The 23,430-nt window shown below is 44.0% G+C and overlaps 1 protein-coding gene across 1 annotated transcript; it reads right to left on the bottom strand.

The window, feature by feature from the left end:
* Positions 1 to 11,388: 11,388 nt before the first annotated feature.
* On the bottom strand, positions 11,389 to 20,129 carry LOC309334182 (uncharacterized protein). Its single transcript, XM_081848341.1, has 3 exons — positions 20,108 to 20,129; positions 19,051 to 19,180; positions 11,389 to 12,380 (listed from the first exon to the last, which is right to left on the bottom strand). The coding sequence occupies exons 2-3, from the start codon at positions 19,170 to 19,172 to the stop codon at positions 11,834 to 11,836; spliced, it is 669 nt and encodes a 222-aa protein (XP_081704467.1). The 5' UTR covers positions 19,173 to 19,180; positions 20,108 to 20,129; the 3' UTR covers positions 11,389 to 11,833.
* Between the last annotated feature and the right edge of the window lie 3,301 nt (positions 20,130 to 23,430).

Raw genomic sequence — 23,430 nt, 5'->3', positions numbered from 1 at the left:
AAACAAAAACACCCCGGGTGTTGTGGGTGGGGAGTCATCCGACGGATCGCACCAGCAGCGTTCTTAGCCAAACGTCTTTGGTGGGGAGGGAGGAAAGGGGAAACTGGGAAAAATTAGAAAATTTTGGTTGCTTTTGCAACTTTTAGCAAAAGAAAAGGAAGAGAATGCTGACAAAGTCCTTTTTATGGAGTGATTGAGTTAAAAGCATATAAACTGCTGGAGTAGAGATATAAACTGCTGGATTTTACATGGATTTTACAACCCTATGCTTGCATGAAATTGCTCCCTGCCTTGGTTTTAGTCTTCAATCTCCACATAGAATTCATGCAACTGCCCCAAGAAAGCTAAACGAGAATTGCTCAGATCCTGCCAAAATTAGAGGCTGCCTCCTCCCACTTTTCCTTTATTTGGACAAATTCAACCCTGGTTTGTTTATTTTTAAAGAATTTATCTGACAACGTGAAATTTCACATTTTAACAACCCGCACTGAGATCACAGCACAGCTTGGTTTAACTAACTAGCTAACTAACTAACTAAACAGAGTTTGCTTCTGCTAACCCGACATTAAGCACAATTACTTCTATATTTTAAAGGCAAAAATAATAGAACAAGCATCCGTAGACAAGCACATGCTTGACTGGCCATTCTCTTGTCATTTGTAAATAATAATAATAATAATAATAATAATAATAATAATAATAATGGCTGTAACTCTGTGGTAGAGCATCTGCTTTGCATGAAGGCCCCAGGTTTGTTCCCTGGATGAACCTGGAATGCCAAATGCCCAGAGAGCTGCTGCCAGTCAGTGCAGATAGTACTGAACTAAATGGACCAATGGTCTGACTCCATAGAAGCCTGGTTCCTATGTTCCTATGAAGAAATAAAGGATGCTATGGCAGCTGCCATCAGCCCTCCTTAGCATTGACATGCCCATTCAGGCTCAGAGACTGATGAGATTGCACTTCTTTGCTTCCACCCTCATCATCTTCTCCTCTCTGGGGGCCATTGGAGGGCCTAGTCCTAGAATCATAGAGTCATAGCATTGGAAGGGACCATGAGGGTCATCTAGTGCAACCCCCAGCAATTCAGGAATCTGTGGGGCCCCAGGCTTTGGCCCTGAAGTCCAGAACAAAACACTCCACACATGCAATTCTACAGTATACTGTATATGTGTGTATCAGAGCCTGTGGACAGAAGCAGCTGACAGCTAGCTGCATTCCAGATCCCATTTAAAAGCAATGAGGGAGTTTTCCCCTCGAGTTGTACAGGGATGTTGGAGATGAGTAATTTACAAGCCTTTTAAAGAGCCCAGAGACATTTTGCTTAATGGGCAACCCCAGTCACACATGGCAGGAAGAGCAGAAACAGCTGAGTTAGAATATGCTTACTGGGGCATCAGCGTGATGATAACATCTCCCCGATGGCAGGATGAAAAAGCAGAACTGTCCTCTTCCCCTGAAGGGACTTAGCGAGTTCGGCTTTGCTAATCAAAACACCAGGTTTCGGGTTTCACATGAGACTGGCATTTGAAGGCAGGGTGTGTGAGAGAGTGTAGGATGTTTGGACTTTCAATCACAGCTTATTAGCACCATCCTCAAGAGATAAAAGATTTAGAGCTCTTGTGCAATAAACCCCCGCCCCTCCCTACCCAAATCAGATGCTTGGTGATAAGGAAAGTGATGTCAAGATGCACTGGGAAGTGCGAGACAGCATTAGCCTGATGCAATGTTATCTGGCTTTTCTGCAAACAAATCAGAATGAATGCTCAAGAAATAGCCAGTCATCTCAACACCCTGCAATGAATCAGGACAACTGCCCCATAAACAGGTGGTCTAGAAGCAACCAGAGGCTTATAGGGCTGATTTGGGTGGTCAAAATGGAAGACCATGGATTTAGCATCATAGCTTGGACCTGCCATCCAAACACTGCATTCTTGGACAACTCTGAGAGCCCTGGCAAGGTCCATTGTTAATATAGTGGTACCTCCAGTTGCAAACGGGATCTGTGCATGTGCATGGTGCAAGGAGCGCTTCTGCACAGGCATGTGTAGTGAAACCCAGAAAAATGCTTCTGGATTTGCTGTGTTCACATCCCGAAGTTTATGTATACAAAGGGAAACATAAGCGGAGGTATGGCTGTATCTCCCCTGAGCCTTCTAATCAGCACATGCCAGTGAACCCCCATTGCAATTTCCCACATGCCTCCAAAGTAGCATCACTTCAGGAGCCTGTAAAGGAGTGCTTGCTGCCCATTAAAGGTAAAGGGACCCCTGACCATTAGGCCCAGTCATGACCAGCTCTGGGGTTGCGGCACTCATCTCGCTTTATTGGCCAAGGGAGCTGGCGTACAGCTTCCGGGTCATGTGGCCAGCATGACTAAGCCGCTTCTGGCGAACCAGAGCAGCGCACAGAAACACCGTTTACCTTCCCGCCAGAGTGGTACCTATTTATCTACTTACACTTTGAGGTGCTTTCGAAATGCTAGGTGGGCAGGAGCTGGGACCGAACAATGGGAGCTCACTCTGTCACGGGGATTCGAACCGCCAACCTTCTGATCAGCATGCCCTAGGCTCTGTGGTTTAACCCACAGCGCCACCCACATCCCGCCTTGCTGCCCATTAGTGCCGGATAAACCTGCCTTTGGGGTGGGGGGAGGCAATTGAATAGGAGGGGATCCACCAGAGGGCATTTGGCAGACTGCCTCCTCAAAGCAGCCCTACCACGGCTGGAATATTCATGCCGCCTCTCCCTAAAGCAATGCTTTCTCAGGGTGTTGCACATTCACCAGGAACACAGACATGGAATGGAGAGGACATTCAAAATCAGTTTAGGGTGGTGCATTGGGTGGGGCTGCTGATATCTAAAGAGGGGAAAAGAAACCAAAAGAGCCAGCTAATCACAACAAAATCCAAAATCCTTGATCACAACAAAAATAACACTTTGGATCATAGGAAGAAATGGCCACCATCAGGCATGCCCTATTCATCCCATTATAGCAATACCCCAGAATAAATACAACCAATCTGGTGTGCCCTTCATTCACCACCCTACCATTTAAAAGGGGGAGCAGCAGTTTCCATTGATTAACCAACCAAAATAGGAGTTGATTAATCTGTTTAGGGGTTGATTAATCTGCTTATTCAACCAATACAACTTAGAATGCTGCAGTATGCCATACATAGAGCTGCCCTTGAAGGCAACTTTGAAGCTTCAGCTAGCACAGAATGCAGCAGCTAGATTGCTCATTGGAATGGATAAATTTGTGCATATAGAATCATAGAGTTGGAAGAGACCACAAGGGCTATCGAGTCCAACCCCCTGCCAAGCAGGAAACACCATCAGAGCACTCCTGACATATGGTTGTCAAGCCTCTGCTTAAAGACCTCCAAAGAAGGAGACTCCACCACACTCCTTGGCAGCAAATTCCACTGTCGAACAGCTCTTACTGTCAGGAAGTTCTTCCTAATGTTTAGGTGGAATCTTCTTTCTTGTAGTTTGGAACCATTGCTCCGTGTCCGCTTCCCTGGAGCAGCAGAAAACAACCTTTTTCCCTCCTCTATGTGACATCCTTTTATATATTTGAACATGGCTATCATATCACCCCTTAACCTCTTAACCTCCTCTTCTCCAGGCTAAACATGCCCAGCTCCCTTAGCCGTTCCTCATAAGGCATCGTTTCCAGGCCTTTGACCATTTTGGTTGCCCTCCTCTGGACCCGTTCCAGTTTGTCAGTGTCCTTCTTGAACTGTGGTGCCCAGAACTGGACACAATACTCCAGGTGAGGTCTGACCAGAGCAGAATACAGTGGTACAATTACTTCCCTTGATCTAGATGCTATACTCCTATTGATGCAGCCCAGAACTGCATTGGCTTTTTTAGCTGCCGTGTCACACTGTTGGCTCATGTCAAGTTTGTGGTCAACCAAGACTCCTAGATCCTTTTCACATGTACTGCTCTCAAGCCAGGTGTCACCCATCTTGTATTTGTGCCTCTCGTTTTTTTTGCCCAAGTGCAATACTTTACATTTCTCCCTGTTATAATTAATCTTGTTTGTTTTGGCCCAGTTCTCTAATCTGTCAAGGTCGTTTTGAAGTGTGATCCTGTCCTCTGGGGTGTTAGCCACCCCTCCCAGGTTGGTGTCATCTGCAAATTTGATCAGGATGCCCTTGAGTCCATCATCCAAGTCATTGATAAAGATGTTGAATAAGACCGGGCCCAAGACAGAACCCTCTGGCACCCCACTAGTCACTCTTCTCCAGGATGAAGAGGAACCATTGATGAGCACCCTTTGGGTTCGGTCAGTCAGCCAGTTACAAATCCACTGAGTGGTAGCATAGTCAAGACCGCATTTTACCAGCTTCTTTACAAGAATATCATGGGGCACCTTGTCAAATGCCTTGCTGAAATCAAGGTAGGCTACATCCACTGCGTTCCCTTCATCTACCAGGCTTGTAATTCTGTCAAAAAACGAGAATTACAAGCCTGGTAGATGAAGGGAACATAGTGGATGTAGCCTACCTTGATTTCAGCAAGGCATTTGACAAGGTGCCCCATGATATTCTTGTATATTTGCCCCATGGTATTCTTGTATATTTGTGCATGTCTTGAAAAAGTATCTAGTGGTTCCCTTTGATGGCTGGTAATGCAAGATGGAGAACAGCCTCCTCCAAAGGCATCACGGACTTTGAAGAAACATGAACTCAGGACGCAAGGGAGAAATTATCTAAGAGGAAGGCACATTTGGCAAACCCTCACTTTGAGCAACTCCCACCTGGAAACCTATGTCCCCACTATGGAAGAACGTGTGGATCCAGAATTGGCCTCCACAGTCATCTATGGACATGCTGTTAAGACTGCATTCATGGAAGACAATCTTACTCTGCTATGAGTGATTGTCAAAGAAGAAGACTTCAAAGAGCTTGCAGCCTTGGCATCTAAAAAGAATAATGGGAGGTATACAAATGTTCCAAAATATAATTAAGTTAAACAAATAAAGCAATCAAGCATATCTTTAACACTAATCCTTGAAAACATTGGCAGCATTAAGATATATTCAACTGTGTAAATAAGTTTTGATGGATGTAATAATGGAATACTGAATGGTTTGGTTTATGTAAAATATGCAGGGATTTATGATATGCAAAATGAACCATGGAAAGAGAATTGATATTTTAAGGATGTTTTAATGAGTATTCTAAATTGTAAAACTGCTGGCTGAAAGAAGAATTTGGGTGGGTAATCTACTGAACTTTGAGTTGATTAATCTACTGATTAAGTTTGCAGCCCTATATTTTGCACTTCCCTATCACCCCACCTGGCAAAAAATAAAAAAATATTAAAAAATGATTGTCGAAATTAGCACCCTAGATCTCTGGCTAGGGCTTTGGGAAACTTTGGGAAACACCCAGTAGAAACTGGGAAATGTGCCTTGAGGGTGGGGGGGGGGGGGAGAACAGTTTGGGAAGATATCATCCACCCCTCTTCCCAAATATCACATCCAGCTATCAGTGGTTTTTAAAATGTTCTTTTAACAATTCAAAAACTGAATGGTTGTCAGCCAATTTGGACTTCTGTATTTTGAGGGAAAATCATTGTATAAATACATAAGCAAAATCATTTTTTTCTCCCCCACCATACCCCTCCAGACACACAAACAAACAAGCACACATGCCTGTTGGATACATGGAAGCATCACAGAAAATATCAGGAACCTCTTGCTTTCTTGGTTTGTTGGTTTTTTAAAATGCTTTTCTCTAAGTATTGCCCCCACTAAGGCAGATTTACAGTCCTTAAAAGCACTCTTTGCTACAAGATCAGCAATCACAAGAGAGAAGCAGTAGCCCATCAAGTAGCAGTGAGTCATTAATAAAAGCTGTGAGTAAAAATTAAATGCTACTGAGCGCATGAGTTTATCAAAAGGTTTCCCTCCATTATTATTATTTATCATAATGCAAATAATATGTACATGATAGCATATCCATAAATTATCTCTCATATATATGGTATATATATATATGATAATTGAGAGAGAGAGAGAAGTCACACAATCCTGTGAACTGTATCAGAATAAATGAATAATATTGTTGCCATCTATCTGTCTCAGAGTTTTTTTGGATTTGATATCCCGCCTTTCACTCCCTTTAAGGAGTCTCAAAGCAGCTAACATTCTCCTTTCCCTTCCTCCCCCACAACAAACACTCTGTGAGGTGAGTGGGGCTGAGAGACTTCAGAGAAGTGTGACTGGCCCAAGGCCACCCACCAGCTGCATGTGGAGGAGCGGGGACGCGAACCCGGATCACCAGATTATGAGACCACCGCTCTTAACCACTACACCACACTGGCTCTCACAATGGAGCAGTGTACCTTCAGGGTTGAACTCAAACCACTGGAGGCTAACATTGCCTTCTGTGGCTGTAGAAATCGATACAGGAGAGACATATTTTGTTGCAGCTGGGGAAGATGAAGGTGTCCAGTTGTGCTGCTGCAGCTGCACCCTGGTGTTTCTGTGCTCCTCCCAGTGGTCATTCCTCCTCTGGTCACTGCTGTGAATACACAACCTGTCTCCAGGCACTGTGATTGTCTACAAGGGATTCCCACACAGCTGGGTTATTGTTGCCAGCCTTCATGTCACGTTTGCAGACATCTTTGTAAAGCAGAGCTGGTCTGCAAACAGGCCTGGTGCCTGAAGACAGCTCCCCATAGAGCTTTTCCTTGGGGATCCTTCCATCCTCCATTCTGTGTACATGACCAAGCAAGCATAGACATCATTGAGACAGAAGGGAGAACATGCTGGGAATGTGGGCTTGGGGGAGAACACCTTTGATTCAGACTCTGTGCTGCCATGTGCTGCCCAAAATCTTCCTGACGCAGGGTATGTGGAAGGCCTTGAGTCGTAAGTTGTCCATGACTCACTTCCATAAAGCAGCATGCTCAACAGGCAAACCTGGTAGACCTTCATTTTGGTACTGAACATCAGCATCACGTTCTCCCAAACCTTTTGAAGAGGCAAGCCATTGCAATTGCTGACTTGCCAATACACTTCTCAGTAGTGATGGTGGTGGTAGTTTTAGCTAGGCATGTTTCATGATATAATGTGTGTTCTTTCTGTGTCACGCAGTGTTGGCTCCAATCTTTCAAGAGCTATCACCTTCAGGATGGGGGCACCATCCGTGAGTCACTACAGCAGGTCGAGGGTTCTCATCAGTAGGTCCCCCTTTGAGGGTGCCTGCCCCCTCTAGATGTTCCTGCCCAGCCTACCCTTTCTGACACTGGCCCTGACTCATGTACGCCCATGTGTTCTTCCGTTGTAGCAGGAGCTGGGAATCCCAGGTCCTGGTGGTCAAATGCAGCCTTTTGGAGTTCTCCCTCTGGCTCTTGAGACTCTGCCCAAGCCACACCCCTGCCTGGCTCTGTGCTCTCCTCAAGCAGCTTTACCTGTGCCATAATGACCCCTGAATCCAGCAGGAATCTGGACACTGGGGTGGAATGGCACAGGATAGGTAGCTGTGTTGGGTCAGGGCTCAGATATGTAGAAGATAGGGAGACCACTGAGCTTGAGGCAGTTGGACAAGAAGTCCCAGAGGAACTTCCTAGACCTTCAGGGCCTATAAGGGCAGAACCTGAACCTTCATAAACACCATCCCCTGAGCTGGAAGAACCAGATGCCTGCCACCACACATCACCAGAGGCTACGGAATGGAGAAGGCCCAGAAGGTTGACCTGTCAAGGTTCTAGAGAAGGTAGCCTGATGACAGGCCTTCCTGCTCTGCCAACCTTTGCTGGAACAAGTTGCTCACCTGCAGCTTTCTGTGCATCCACCTTTCCTCTTTCCTCGTGGGTTCTGATATTGGACTGGAATAAGGCGACTTGGCTGGGATGTGTCCTTGAACCAGTGTTTCACGAACTTGGTTCCCCATCTGTTGTTGGACTGCAGCTCCCATCACCCCTGACCACTAGTCCTGCTAGCTAGGGATGATGGGAGTTGTAGTCCAACAGCATCTTGGGACCCAAGTTTGAGAAGCCCCGCTAGAACTCTTGCTTGCCTGGATGGAGACCTCTGAGTGGGTGGGTGGATGAGTGGCCACCCACTGCCATGTGGCCCCCAGAAAGTTCCCTATGAGGGAAGGTGGCCTTTGGGCTGAGAAAGGGATCCTTGCCTCTGCTTTATGAGAAGGCTTTAATCCCTCCAGCCAAGTGCCTAAGTAGAAGCTCTCTGATCTTTTCTTTATAAACTGCCTTCCTCTAAGCTTTCTCAAAGCATGTCATTCTTTAATGCCCTCCAATGCTTTATGAATCCTTTTTAAACGATGTGGGCGAGCAGTGAAGGCTTACCTCAACAAAGAATACTTTGCTACCTGCAAAAAGAAGCAGTTGGTACCTGAAGGATATAATGCCCTTCTGGAGTATCTCTTGTCCAAGTCCTCCAAGAAATTAATAGGGGCACATCGGAGTCTCTTATCCTCACAACAACCTTGTGAAGTGAGTTGGGTGTAGAATTAAATGTAGAATTGCACTAATGCCCCAACTAAGCCACAAATGGTTTGGCCATCATCTGAATCCACATCATAGAACAGTGTTCTTAGCTTTCTACCACATTGCTTATGGCTGCAATTCCCACTTACCTGGGAATAAGTCTCACTGAAGTTAATAGAGCTGAATTAAACTAGGATTGCATATGATGCAGATCTCCTGATGTTGCATTGGAAGCCACCTTCTGCTGAATCTGTCTGGTCTATTTAGCTTAGTGTTGCATACACAGAGGGCTTATCCACACTTAGCTTTTGCTCTCTCTTTCTAGACACATGTCCACACTTTAAAACTCCATGTCCAAGTGCTGTTGTCCCCAACCCCTCACCCTGGAGCTTTCCCCATGAAATCCACTTTTTAGTGCTCAGTTGGAGCAAACTTCAATGCAGGTTTTCCCTTCAGAGCGCAGACCATGCCTGGAAAGCTGGGTAAAAAGCTCTCCAGGTTCCAGAGTGCAGACAATTCCTAGTCCTATCAGGAGATGCCAGGAGGTGAGCCTGCAGCCTTCAGTGTACAAAAGAGACTTGCTAACACTGAGGTACAGCCCTTCCCAGTTACATCAGTGGCCATCTCTCTGCATGAATTTTCGGAACGCAAGTGGGCAAACATGGTGTCAAAAGTGGCCCTTCATCAATAAGTTTTGCCATGTTTTCAATCTGCTTAGATCCAGAGCAGTTTCGAACAGCTGCCTCTCTGCCACCCCAAACTGTGAAAACAGCACCCTCTGCTGTTCAAGGTCTGCATTTCTCCACTTTGAAATGTCGACCGGCTTTGACTCTTCCTGCAGAGCACATGGCTCCATTGCTACTTGCTAGTACGTACAGTAAAGGTCAAACAAGAGGGAAACAAATGTGCATGAGAATCTCCTGTATAATTTTTGGTATTTGGGGATTTTTTTTAAGGATGTGGTGGTGTGCCTGTATGTCAGGCAGGGCTAGGAAACCTTTGGCCTTTCAGTTGGTGCCTGACTCCCCCCCCCGCCCAACAGCCCCTGCAGCTGGCATGATCAATGGTCAGGGATACTCAAGAGTTGTTGGTGGGAGCTGTAGCTCAGGGGCAGAGCACCAGCTTTGCATGCACAAAAAGGTTCCAGGTGCAATACTGAGCTAGATGGACCAGTAGCCTGACTTAGAACCATAGAGTTGTAGAGTTGGAAGGGGCACAGGTTATCTACTACAACCCCCTGCAGTGCAGAAACCCTGCCCACAGGAGAAGTGGATTTAGGGCAGCACAACCAGTTCAGTTGCACTGGAGAAAGAGTCTCAGGGGCATCATAGGGAACACTGCAACTGTGCTTTAGAATGGAACATGAGCAGTAGGGAGTGCCAAATTTTGGCACCCCTGAAATTTTAAAACCCAAAGTCTGCCACTGTTGGGGGACAATTTGCTGTCTTGCTTTTAACTGGTTTGTTGAACAATTTAATTCAATGATTGCCAAATTCCTGGTAGCCAAAGCACATTCTGGTTCTTATTTAAAGCTGGAAAGCTCAGTTGGTAGAGAGTGAGACTCTTAAATCTCAGGGTCATGGGTTCAAGCCCCATGTTGGGCATTGCAGGGGGTTGGACTAGATGACCCTTGGGGTCCCTTCCAATTCTATGGGGGTGTCTTATCAGACTAGGAGGAGGAATCCTTCAACCAACCAGTTATAAAGCTCTGAAGAAGTGACTTCCTCTGAAACAAGGCATTACAACATGGGAGGGTTTGCATTGGGCGTGATAGGATAGCTCACAGTGACAACTGATTAGCAAGGGGCACAGCTTGATTTGATTAGCCAATTTAGGAACAGTGGAAGTCAGACCATCTAGCTCCCCAGGGAAGGGAAGGGCCCTCCAGATCTTTGTTGGACTACATCTCACATGCTTCCTGATCATCAGGCATGCAGACTGGAGTTGATGGAGGCTGATGTCCAACAATATGTGGAGGGCTGCAGGTTCCATATCTCTGGTCTGCCCTGACCAACAATGGCTCTCCATGGTTTCAGGCAGAGAGTTTTCACCTTCCTTTCCTGATCTGTCTTCCCTCCCAGCTGTCCCCAGCCTGCCACCTGAGACATCTGTGTGAAGCTAATCAGCAGGCCAGCCCTGCAACAATCCACTAACCACCCACGCTTGCAGGGGAATGTGTGCAGAGCTTCTCAGGATGCCAGCCCTGGCCCTGTGGCCAGTTTTAGATTTTCTGAACCACTTAGGGCTTTTGCCTTTCCACATAAAACCTTGCCATGCAAAGGGACCTCTGACCATTAGGTCCAGTCGTGGCCGACTCTGGGGTTGCGGCACTCATCTCGTTTTCTTGGCCGAGAGAGCCGGCGTACAGCTTCTGGGTCATGTGGCCAGCATGGCTAAGCCGCATCTGGTAAACCAGAGCAGCACACAGAAACGCCGTTTACCTTCCCACCAGATTTATCTACTTGCACTTTGACGTGCTTTTGAACTGCTAGGTTGGCAGGAGCAGGGACTGAGCAACAGGAGCTCACCCCGTCGCAGGGATTCAAACTGCCAACCTTCTGATCAACAAGTCCTAGGCTCTGTGGTTTATCCCACAGCGCCACCCGCGTCCCTTATGCACGCTGATAGCACTGTATAAATAATAAATATTACTACCATCAATTTTATTGTTAAGCGTACAGCCAAGCACTGATGCTGAACTTCCTGAATACCTGAGCATGTGTGCAAGCTGTTTCTGTACCCTCATAACATTGACTACCAGAAACATTTCCCCCAAAAATCTGGCATCTCTGAGTATCCAAATTCTGTGCAATCCAAAACAAATTAAACCAGCAGAAAACAAACAGGTCTTGGCATGATTTAAACACACACACATACACACCCCTACACACACACACACACACACACATTTGAACATATTTTTCCTTCCCTCTTTTATTTCATTTTTTAAAATCCCTCCAATGTCATTTATTTTACCAGATCATCAATCTAGGTTTTGTTTTGTTTTGTTTTCATTTCGAGTCACAGCGATCAGTCCCTGTTTTTGTTCATTTTGTGGGGAATTTTGTTCTTGCTATGATTAGTTAACTTTTTTATAAAAAGTTTTATAAACAACAACAACAAATCAAACTGACAGGAAGTTCACCTCCAGTTCATTTTGATCCTTGGGAGGGCTGGGGCTGGGGGCTGAGGTTGTGGATTATGGGTTGGAATAGAGGGTGATGCAATCCATTGATTTTGGGGTGTTCTGACTCGGCATGCTGTGACACAGATGCTCAAGCATCTCCATGGAAGAAAGACACTGAGTAGTTCAGCAAAGGCATGATACCAACCATCCTTGGAACTGGCATCATCTCAGCCATCACATCTGACGGATGGCGCACAGCATGATGCTCCCAGAATCGTTGCTTCCACCACTTCCTTCACCCTGGGATCCTTTGCCCTCCAGAGATTCCACGGATCCACTCCTGGAGGAGCCGTAGAGGCACTGGAAATGTTCCATGGAGTAAATGCTTCCAGACTCATCGGAGTGAATGCTTTCAGAGGAATTGCTCCTGTAAATGTGGCTGATTGACCTGGAGCTTGCCTTCTTCTGTTTTGAGGGTGGAGCTTTTGACGGCTTAGGCAAGTGTGCCGCAGGGGGTGGGGATCTTGGATGGGATCGCTGCCGGGTCAGTGGCTTGGTCGGTGGCTGGGATGGCGGTGGAGATGGCTGTTGGCATGGTGGCTGGGACATTCCCTGGGATGTTGGTGCCTGGCATGGTGGCAGGCATAGTGCCTGGCATGGTGGCAGGCATGGCATCCGCTGAGATGATTCTAGTGCCTCTGCTGGGGAAGGAGACAGGACAAACTTCGTTTCCATGCAGTGTGTCTGGATAGCAAAAGACTTCACCTCCTTCCTCAGGGTGCTTGAAGAAAAAGAAGATGGGAGAGAGGTACAAGCACAGCAAGGAAACCCAGACAGATTTACTTTGCAGATTTGTTTATTTTAAGCAAGTGTTCTGTTCAAAAACATCTGATATGCATGTACATAAAACAAATAACCAGCCATTTTTTTAAACAAAAAACTGAACATCTTTTACATTGTCAGACAAGTTTCATACAGTTCCCCATAATGTATGCAGGTCTGCATTTTTTGTGTATCTCATCACACCAATAAATAACAATTAAAAACTCAATTTCTCTTCACAAACACCACCCAACTGTCTATCTGCTCTAATTCTCTCCATATTTTGGAAGGACAGTCTCAGATTTACAGAAGCTGTCTTGGTTTCTTTTTGGATCCTGGAATGCCTCACTTTCCCTTAGGATGTCCTTGTTTTCAAAGGAGAAATGTTGGAGGGTATGAGTTATGCGACCCTTGAGCCAAGGAGCTACAGTAAGTAACTATACAACCTTTAGATGACAATCCTGTCTTCTAAACCTGTATAGGGAAGTTTTTTGGGGGTTTTTTGTACTGTTTCATGTTTTTTTAAATGTTTCATGATTTATTAATGTCGGCAGACACCAAGCACTGACACTCATGGGGCCAAGGCAGCATGCCCGGCAACAGCACAGTCAAAAGGACCCCCTGCACTAAGTTATCAGCTATATCATTAATTGTTGTTGTTGCTGCTGCTATGCTCTAATATACCATGTCAGTCTATCAGTCCATCAAGCTCAGTCTCATCCAACCTGCCTGGCAGGGGCTCTCCAGGATTTTAAACAGGAGTCTTTCCCAGCCCTGTCTGAAGATGCCAGGGACTGAACCTGGGACCTTCTATATCAAGGCTGCCAGCTCCTGGGGGCCAAGGCACTATGCCCCCAAACTTTGTTTTAGGGAGGCAGGCCCCCTCAATGTTCATAGGGCCCCATGTGCGATGTTAGGATGTTGTGTCAGGCCCCCTCAATCCCCCACAAAAGGTGGTGCCTCTGTTCTACATGCAAAGCAAATGCCCTTCCACTTTTCTACAGCCCAACATTTCTCATAGGATGTTGCTTTATATAACCATCTCAAATCCCTTGCCTTTATTGCTGTTGGTGACATTTGCTATTTCAGTTTTCATTATGCAAGGGCAATATACATGTATGGCCCATTCATAACACTTTTAGCAAAAATGGTTTCCCAGAAAGAATCATCGGGTGCTATAGTCTACCCCTCACAAAGATAGCATTCCCAATTCGAAAAATTGCTGAAGAAGCTAAATCTACTGCAGATACTACACAGGAAAAATTAGCACCAGTTTGTAAGAAGTTGGACGAACATGAGGCGGCCTTGTCTTTGTGGGAGATGCAGAGGAAGGAGAGGAACTTAAGATTAAGACTGGTCCCCAAAAGTGAAGGGGACAACCTAGTGGACTTTCTCACAAAAGAATTTTCAGAATTTTGGCAGGTAAACTCAGAGGAAGAAGAATTTAAGATAACAGCCACCTTCAGATTGGGTAGAAGGCAAAACAGAAAGACTCCAAGGGATTGTCTGATAACTTTGAGATCTAAAGAGGAAAGAGATAAAATACTAAACTTACATTACCAGAGAACTCTTGAGATTGAAGACGCTTTTGTGCAAATTTATAAGGACATCCCAAAATACATTCTGGAGGCAAGAACTCATTATAAGAACCTGGTTTACTTGCTGAAAAAGAACAATATACCTTTCAGGTGGGCATTTCCACAAGGTCTGTCCTTTAATTACAAAGGAAAGAAAGTTAAAATAAGAACAGTACAAGATAAAGAACAATTCCTGGATAGAAACGAGGAGGACCTTCAGAAAGGAGTCGTAGAATTGGCCTCTGAAACAGATCTTGGAAACCTGACATTTGGACTTAAATCACTAACGGAAGAAGAACAGCTGCAGGGAGCAGCTGGAGGTAACTAACTAAATAACAATGTCTCTGCGATTTATAAGCTGGAACTGTAACGGACTGAACCTTCCCAGAAAAAGGCGTGAGGTTTTTCATATTTTGAAAAGAGAACAATTGGACTTGATTTGTTTACAAGAGACCCATGTGACAAGGGCACATAGAAAATTGCTTATAAATAAAAGATTAGGACAGGAATTTATTTCATCGGATAAAGTCAAGAAAAGAGGAGTGGTGATCTATGCAAAGGAGAAATTGGCCCCAAAATTGATTTTTAAAGATGAACAAGGAAGATTCTTGGCAATTGAGATACAAATCCAAGGAGAAAAATTGCTGACAGTTGGTATTTATGCACCAAATGAAGGGAAGGCAGAATTTTTTAAGAAATTGCATGAGACACTAATGGACTATCTGGATTACAATGTAATTTTGTTAGGAGATATTAATGGCGTGGTTTCTATCAATATGGACAAAGCACAAAGACAGGTGGTCTCTAAGGATGGGAGATTACCTAAGACTTTTTTCGAAATGACTGAAAATATGGACTTGATTGATATTTGGAGAACAAGAAACCCTCTTGAGAGAGAGGGAACGTTTTTCTCTGAGGCACAAATGACATGGACGAGAATAGACCAAATATGGATTACTAGTGGAATGGCTCCAAAGATAAATAAAGTGGAAATCTGCCCAAAGACATGCTCCGACCATAATGCTGTAAAGATGGAAATGAAACTAACAACAGCTGGCTCCTTTAGATGGAGAATGAATGACACCCTATTTAGAGATGATGAGATTCACAAAAAGGCCCAAAAAACTTTGAAGGACTATTTTGAGATAAATCTGAGGATAGACGTCGATAAAAGAGTGATTTGGGACGCAAGTAAGGCCGTGATGCGAGGTTTCCTAATACAACAGAATTCTTTAAAGAGGAAGAAACAAAATGAGAAGAAAGATAAGATTTTGGAAAAAATAAAAGAAGGAGAAAAGAAATTGAGGTCTAAACCAAAGTCTCATGAGATCTTGAGAGAAATTAAGTTTTATCAGATGCAGTATATGGAATTGATGAATCAAGAGATAGAATGGAAAATCAAGCAAATGAGACAAAGGACATTTGAATCAGCAGACAAATGTGGGAAACTTCTAGCATGGCAATTGAAGAAGAGACAAAAATTGAATACAGTTACAAGTTTGGAGGTGGAAGGAAAGAACATATTTAAACCAAATGAGATTAGCAACTGCTTTCAGAGTTATTTCAGAAGACTATATGCACAAGGGCCGGAAAACGAAGGAGATATAGAAGATTTTCTTAAGAAACATGGATTACAAAAAATTTCGCAACAAAGTATGTTGGTTTTGAATGAGAAAATAACAGATCAAGAAATAGAGGGTGCCATTCAAAATATGCAATTAGGTAAATCTCCAGGACCAGATGGACTAACCTCCAGATACTATAAAGCTTTGAAGGAATGGTTAATACAACCGTTGAAGGAGGTTTGTAATGAAATACTAGAGGGGAAAAAGGCACCTGAATCGTGGAAAGAAGCTTTTATTACACTTATACCAAAGACTGAAACTGAAAAAAATCAGATCAAGAACTACTGCCCTATATCAGTACTTAATGTGGATTACAAAATATTTGCTGACATTTTAGCAAAAAGACTGAAGAGGGTGTTGGTGGAGGAGATTCACAAGGACCAGGCAGGCTTTCTCCCAGGAAGACACTTATCAGATAATGTAAGGAATATAATTGACATTATGGAATTGCTGACAGTAAAAATCAATACAAAGGCAGTTTTAATATTTGTGGACGCGGAGAAAGCTTTTGACAATATTTCTTGGAATTTTATGAAGAAGAATCTCCATGGGATGGGGGTAGGCCAAAGGTTTGAAAATGGTATAGGTGCAATATATTCTGAACAAAAGGCAAAGTTAATTGTAAATAATGTGGTTACTGATGAACTTCCTATAGAAAAAGGGACACGGCAGGGGTGCCCAATATCCCCATTACTTTTTATATCAGTCCTGGAGGTTCTGTTGAATATGATTAGGGGGGACCAGCTGGTAAAAGGAATCCAGGTCGGAGCCAAACAATATAAACTGAAGGCATTTGCAGATGATTTAGTATTGACTTTACAAGAGCCAGACACTAGTACAAAAAGAGTTTTAGAATTAATTCAAGTTTTTGGTCAGGTAGCAGGATTTAAGTTGAATAAACAAAAAACTAAAGTTTTGGAAAAAAAATTAACAAATGTTGAAAGAGAGAGGTTTCAAAGTGAAACTGGGTTAATGGTGGCAAAGAAAGTGAAATACTTGGGGATTAATATGACATCTAAAAATGTGAACTTATTTAAAGATAACTATGATAACTGTTGGACAGAGGTAAAGAAAGATCTAGAAATATGGTCGAACCTGAAGCTTTCCTTGTTAGGTCGAATAGCTGTGATTAAAATGAATGTATTGCCCAGAATGTTATTTTTGTTTCAGACATTACAAATTGTGGATAAACTAGATTGTTTCAAGAAGTGGCAGAAAGATATATCTAAATTTGTCTGGCAGGGCAAAAAGCCCAGAATAAAATTTAAGATATTAACTGATACAAAAGACAGAGGGGGGTTTGCCCTGCCGGACTTAAGACTGTACTATGAATCGGCAGCTTTCTGCTGGTTGAAAGATTGGCTACTTCTTGAGAATACAGACATTCTGGATTTGGAAGGATTTGATAATAGATTTGGTTGGCATGCATATATATGGTATGACAAGGTTAAAGTTCACAAAGGTTTTAAAAACCATATTGTTAGGAAAGCATTATACAATGTTTGGATGCGATATAAGGACTTGTTGGAAAATAAAACCCCTAGGTGGCTATCACCAATGGAGGCTAAGGAGGTGAAGAAACTTAATATGGAATCTAAATGGCCAAAATATTTTGAAATTTTAGAGCAAGAAAGTGGCAAATTTAAACTACAGAGTTTTGAGAAAATAAAGTCCAAGGTACGAGACTGGCTCCATTATTATCAAATAATGGAGACTTTTAAACAAGACAGGAAAATTGGTTTCCAGGTGGAGAAATCGAAATTAGAAACAGAATTGTTAGAACCCAATACTAAGAATTTATCAAGAATGTATAATTTGTTGCTGAAGTGGAATACAATAGATGAGACAGTGAAATCAGCCATGATTAAATGGGCACAGGACATTGGTCATGACATCATGTTTGCTGACTGGGAACAGTTATGGACCACCGGCATAAAATTTACGGCATGTAATGCCTTAAGAGAAAATATTATGAAAATGATTTATAGGTGGTACATGACCCCAGTCAAGCTTGCGAAGATTTACCATTTGCCCAATAATAAATGCTGGAAATGTAATGAGACTGAAGGTACCTTCTTTCACCTTTGGTGGACCTGCCCAAAGATTAAAGCCTTCTGGGAAATGATCTATAATGAAATTAAGAAGGTACTTAAATGTACTTTCCATAAGAAACCAGAGGCATTTCTTTTGGGCATGGTCGGCCAATTGGTGTCAAGGAAGGACAAGACTTTTTTTATGTACGCTACTACAGCAGCAAGGATTCTTCTAGCAAAGTATTGGAAGACACAAGAATTACCTACACTGGAAGAATGGCAGACGAAAGTGATCGACTTTATGGGATTGGCAGAAATGACTGGCAGAATCCGTGACCAAGAGAAAGAGGCGGTGGAGGAAGACTGGAAGAAATTTAAAGCTTATCTTAAGAACTGTTTTAAAATTGATGAGTGCTAAAATGTCAAGGGAAAGGAAGATGCAGAATTACAGCTGAAACTGTTTGATGAATTAAGATGAAAAGAAAATAAGTTACAATTTAATTGGAGTAAAGGGTTGCTGAAAAACTGTTAAATAAGGATGCAGAAAGGGTGAGGTATGGGGAAGTCCGAGAAAGAAGGCTCATGAAAATGAGGATATGAAATTATACTTGTTTGTATGTTTTTGTTTGTTGATGTTTGTTTGTTATTCTGTTTTAAAATTGGAAAATTAATAAAAAAATTATTAAAAAACAAAAACAAAGATAGCATTCCCAACATCCCTAACAAACTACAGTTCCCATGATTCTTTGGGTGGAAGCCGTCAGTTCTAAATGTATAGTGTGTATGCGGCCACAGTTACTTTGAGACACTTCACTGCAAAAAGCTCAGTATTGACTCCACTGATCAAGAATCATGGAATCATAGAATCGTAGAACTGTAGAGTTGTAAGGGACCCTGAGGGTCATCTAGTCCAACCCCCTGAAATGCATCCAACTAAAGCATCCAGGACAGGTGGCCATCCAAACTCTGCTTAAAAACCTCCAAGGAAGAAGAGGCCACCACCTTCCAAGGTAGTGCATTGTGCTATCAAACACCTCTTACTGTCAGTTCCTAATATTAAGTTGGAAACCCTTCAACTCCATTGGTGCGGGTCTTCCTGAAAACAAGCTTGCTGCATCTTCCATGTGACAGCTCTTCAGATATTTGAAGATGGGTATCAGACTACTGCTCAATCTTCTCCAGGCTAAACATACCCAGCTCCCTCAACCATTCTCCCAAAGCCTCACCTTCCTTGGTTTCAGACAGATGTTTCCCCCAATCCTCTCTGTAGATATTGGGGACTGAACCCGCGTCCTTCTGAATGCAAAGGACTGAGGTTTGGTCCCCTTTCAAACAGCAACTCTACATGCTGGTGCATGCACAAGTTGGTGTGTGTTGTGATAGGTGAAACTTACATGTCGTCTGTCATCAGCTTGTAGTGAAGAACAGTGCAGCCAACAATGAGCAAAATCAGGAGCACCAAGAATACACACATCACGGCAATCAGCAGGTCTTGCTTCAATCTCTGCTTTTCCATGGCGTCTTCTTCCAAATGGTTGTTTAAAGGAGAGGCACTGCATCAGTTCAAATTATCACCTGTATCCTGCCCTGCCCTGTTCCATCCTCCAAGGCACCCTTGCCATCTAGGAAGAATCTGAACCCATTTTGTATCTTTCCTAAATAAATTTCTTAGTTGGTTTTGTTGGGATGTACTCATTTAGGAACAGAGGAATATGTAGTGTACAGCAGTGTTCCCCAACCTTGGGCCTCCAGCTGTTTTTGGACTACAATTCCCATCATCCTTGACCACTGGTCTTGCTAGTGAGGGATGATGGGAGTTGTAGTCCAAAAACAGCTGGAGGCCCAAGGTTGGGGAACACTGGTATACAGTGTCAGACCATAGTTCAGGCATAGGCAAACTTGGCCCTCCAGATGTTTTGGGACCACAACTCCCATCATCCCTGACCACTGGTCCTGTTAGCTAGGGATGAAGGGAGTTGTAGTCCCAAAACATCTGGAGGACTGAGTTTGCCTATGCCTGCCATAGGTCTATCAAGCTCAGCTTTGTCTACATTGACTAGCAGCAGCTTTCCTGGGTTTCACACTTGGGTTCCTAGCTGTTGATGGACTACAACTCCCATCATCTCTGATCACTGGTCCAGCTAGCTAGGGATGATGGGCGTTGTAGACCAACAACACCCAATTTGATAAATACTGCCTATGTGAAGATGCTGGGGACATGAACATAAGAAGCTGCCATCTACCAAGTCAGACCATTTGGTCCATTTAGACTGGTATTCGCTTTGGGCTATAACATCTCCTTGACCACTGGTCATGCTGGCTGCTGGGGTTGCAGGGAACTGGAGTTCAACAAGATCAGGAGGTCCACTGGCTCCCTGCCCCTGCCCTAGTGGGTCACAGCTAGAGATGGGGCAGAAACTTGGTTCAGCTCCCACTTAAAGGCGAACCTACCTAATTCACACTTCCTGTAACAATATGTGACCCAAAACACAGGTGGAATCTAGACACATATAAAAAACACTGTTAAAAACACTTTAAAAAAAGTTTTGAAAAATATATTGAATTTGCCACCATCACCACCTAGTGTCACATTTGTATAATGCACTTTACAAAACACTTAAAATGTTTTATTTGCAGCTGTATAGCTGAGTCCCCAGCCTTTCCCCAAACTGAAATACAGCCATCCTTTTGAAATCTGCGCTCCTCCAAACTTCATGGTGCAATTGTCCAACCAAACATTACTTACAAAAGTGAAGACAGTGTGCATTTTAAAAATCCATGTACAGTGGAACCTCGGTTTTTGAGCTTTTTGGAAGCCAAATGATTCAGAACCCAAATGCTGAAAATCCGGAAGTGAATGCTTCCTTTTTTGAACACACATCAGAAGTCAAACAGCTTCTGAGGTGCTTTTCTCCATTTTCTCCATTGAAATTTCCATTGTGCCTCAGTTGTCGAACATTTTGGAAGTCAAATGGTCTTCCAGAACAGATTACGATCGACAGCTGAGGTTCCACTGTACTAAATGGCAGTATATTAGCAAAAACTGCATGGGGAGAAATATGTGTGTTAGTCAAAATTGCATAGAAAAAATGTCAGTATTAGAAGAAAATCATACCAAGATGCTGATGAATTGTTATGAAAATTTTAAAAAGGGTGAGGGAAAGATCACAGATTGCTATAGCAATATCGAGAACTGAATATAAGGCTGGAAAAATGATGAACTCAAAAACTGACTTGATTTGTGGAAGAAGAAGAAGGGTTTGGATTTGATATCCCGCTTTATCTCTACCCGAAGGAGTCTCAAAGCAGCTAACATTCTCCTTTCCCTTCCTCCCCCACAACAAACACTCTGTGAGGTAAGTGAGGCTGAGAGACTTCAGAGAAGTGTGACTGGCCCAAGGTCACCCAGCAGCTGCATGTGGAGGAGTGGAGATGCGAACCCGGTTCACCAGATTACGAGTCCACTGCTCTTAACCACTACACCATGCTGGCTCTCTGGAGGCAAGGAAGGGAAGACCTCCCAGGATGAGAGATTGGGAGAAGAAAGGAAAACTTCCAGGTGGGAGCTGGGAGGGTCCACCACTTTCTGTGTGCATCAAGGGTTAAGAGCTACCTTTGGGAGAGGATGCAGTGTTTTCTCTTTCTCTTTCTCTTTCTGTTTTTATTTAGATTAGTTCCTTTTATCTTGTATTATGAAAAGTTTTAATGGGGGGGATGAGAAAATGACTTGATTTGTCCACCCCCAGTTGCAGTTCTGAAAAGACATGACTTGCAGAACCTTCACTACACTACATTCTGCATTTTAGGAGGGTGGTGAAGTCTTTAAGATCCCCCACCCCTTTAATCACTTTTATCTTTCTGCTGTGCCAATGCATTTTTAAACTGACTCAGCGATTTTGCGCGCCTCTCATCATGTCACTGTTTTAATGATTGAATCAATTTACTGTACTGCCTAATCCCATTATCCACGTCTATGTTTGCAGTCTGGAAAGGGCCCTCCTGCAGGCTGAAAGGAAGGGGTAGGTGCTTGCCTAAAATAAGTTTTCCAATTGCATCCATGCCCCTCTACCTTCAGCAACAGCCATGTTAGGTGTCCCCACACCATTCAATGCACCCCAAGTTCCTTTGGCACGGGGAAAGTCAAAACACCTTACTTTTGGGTCAAAACAGAATAGGTTTGTAAGGTTAGATGCAGAGCCCCTAAGAGGCTCTTACGTGCTAAGAAAGCTCTCCTTTGAGGTGATGGCTGGGGTTCCATTTAGAACTGGCGGGGCTATTAAAATACAGTGGCTATATATGTTTTAATAGCTCACCAGTGGTCACTTGTTTCCCTTCTCAATTCAGGGTGCTCCGCATTCCTGACTGAAGCCCTAAGCAAGTTAGGCCCCAAATATCTCAAAAACCATCTCTGTGCCTTTAGGTCCTATTGGGTGTTAAGACTGACAAAGCAGGGGTCCTCTTGGTAGTTCCACCACCCTCAGAAGTTTGGGATGGTGGTGTCCTGGAAGTGGAGATCCTCTGTGGCAGTCCCTAAGCTGGTGAATTCCCCTCTGAATGTACAGCTTTTGCCAAATACTGAAGATATTCACCCTGGCCTTTGACAGTTTAAGGTGTCTTGTTGGAGACACCTGAAATTTTGCTGAAATCACACTGTACTGCTCCGTTTGGAAAAGTTTGGTGCCTCTTGTCACTGAAATGTTTTAATCTGCTATTAAATAGTTCTATGTATTGTATTGTTGTAACCCACTCTGAGACCTTATGGTGAAGGGCAGGTGAGAAATCTTATAAAGTAAGTAAATAAGTAGGCAGGTAGGTAGGTAGGTAAGTAAGTAAGTAAGTAAGTACGTACATAAGAAAGTAAGTAAGCAAGGCATGCATTCATCCCTCACGGGTTCCCTACCTTGGCACAAGTGTGGCCCTATAAAGATGGAGAACAATAGGAATGTATGGGAAAAGCTGTGCATTGTTTCTTTAGTCATTGTCTTTCCCCATGCTGGCTGCATATTATTCTGACCTACCATGGAACCACATGACACCCCCAGCATTCCTAACAACATTCTGACAGCATAATCTATTCCAGTGCTAGGGTGGGGTATGTGGCCAAGTGGGTGAGTCCATAAGCACTGGCGGAGGAAGAGGGGGGGGAGCACATCGCCCCTGGCTGTGCGATCCTGGTGAGGTGCCATCATGGTTGCCCCCACGCGCTGGGCGCCCTGCCCCAACAGACGGCACACCCCGCTCCAGGACGCACACCAGCCCTGCCCCCACCTGCTCTCCGCCCCGCAGTGCCGGAGCATGAAGCTCCACCACTGTCCATAAGGTCTTGCTGGATCCATCTAGGTCCATCTGGCTTGGCCCAAAGGTTCATTTGGTCTGCTATCCTGCTTTGCAGAAGCTAACCAGATGCCTCCAGGAAGCCCACAAGTCAAGGCTTAAAGGCAACAGCCCAGTCCTCCTCTCATTGCTTACAGCAGTGATGGCCAGACTTGGCCCTCCAGCTGTTTTGGGACTACAGTTCCCACCATCCCTGACCACTGGTCCTGTTAGCTAGGGATGATGGGAGTTGTAATCCCAAAACAGCTGGAGGGCCAAGTTTGGCCATCACTGGCTTACAGGAAGGGCCATATAGCACAGTGGTATAGTTTATGCTTTGCACACAGAATGTCCAAGGGTCAATCCCCAGGATATCTAGGTAGAGAGAGAGGGATGTTCCTTACCTGAAACCTTGGAAATCCTTTGCTAATCAGTGTGGGCAGGATCGTGGTGGACGGACC

Source organism: Podarcis erhardii, assembly GCF_964252035.2.
Source record: "Podarcis erhardii genome assembly, chromosome: Z".
NCBI lineage: Eukaryota > Metazoa > Chordata > Lepidosauria > Squamata > Lacertidae > Podarcis > Podarcis erhardii.
Note: the sequence above shows the minus strand (reverse complement) of the source record. Positions and strands in the feature narration are given on the sequence as shown.

What these genes read in the sequence shown, in the direction of transcription:
- LOC309334182 (XM_081848341.1), bottom strand. Translation starts at nt 19,172, where the DNA reads ATGGAAAAGCAGAGATTGAAGCAAGACCTGCTGATTGCCGTGATGTGT. An exon ending in AAGCTGATGACAGACGACAT is followed by an intron (nt 12,381 to 19,050) that starts GTAAGTTTCACC and finishes TTTTTCTTCAAG; the next exon opens with CACCCTGAGGAAGGAGGTGA.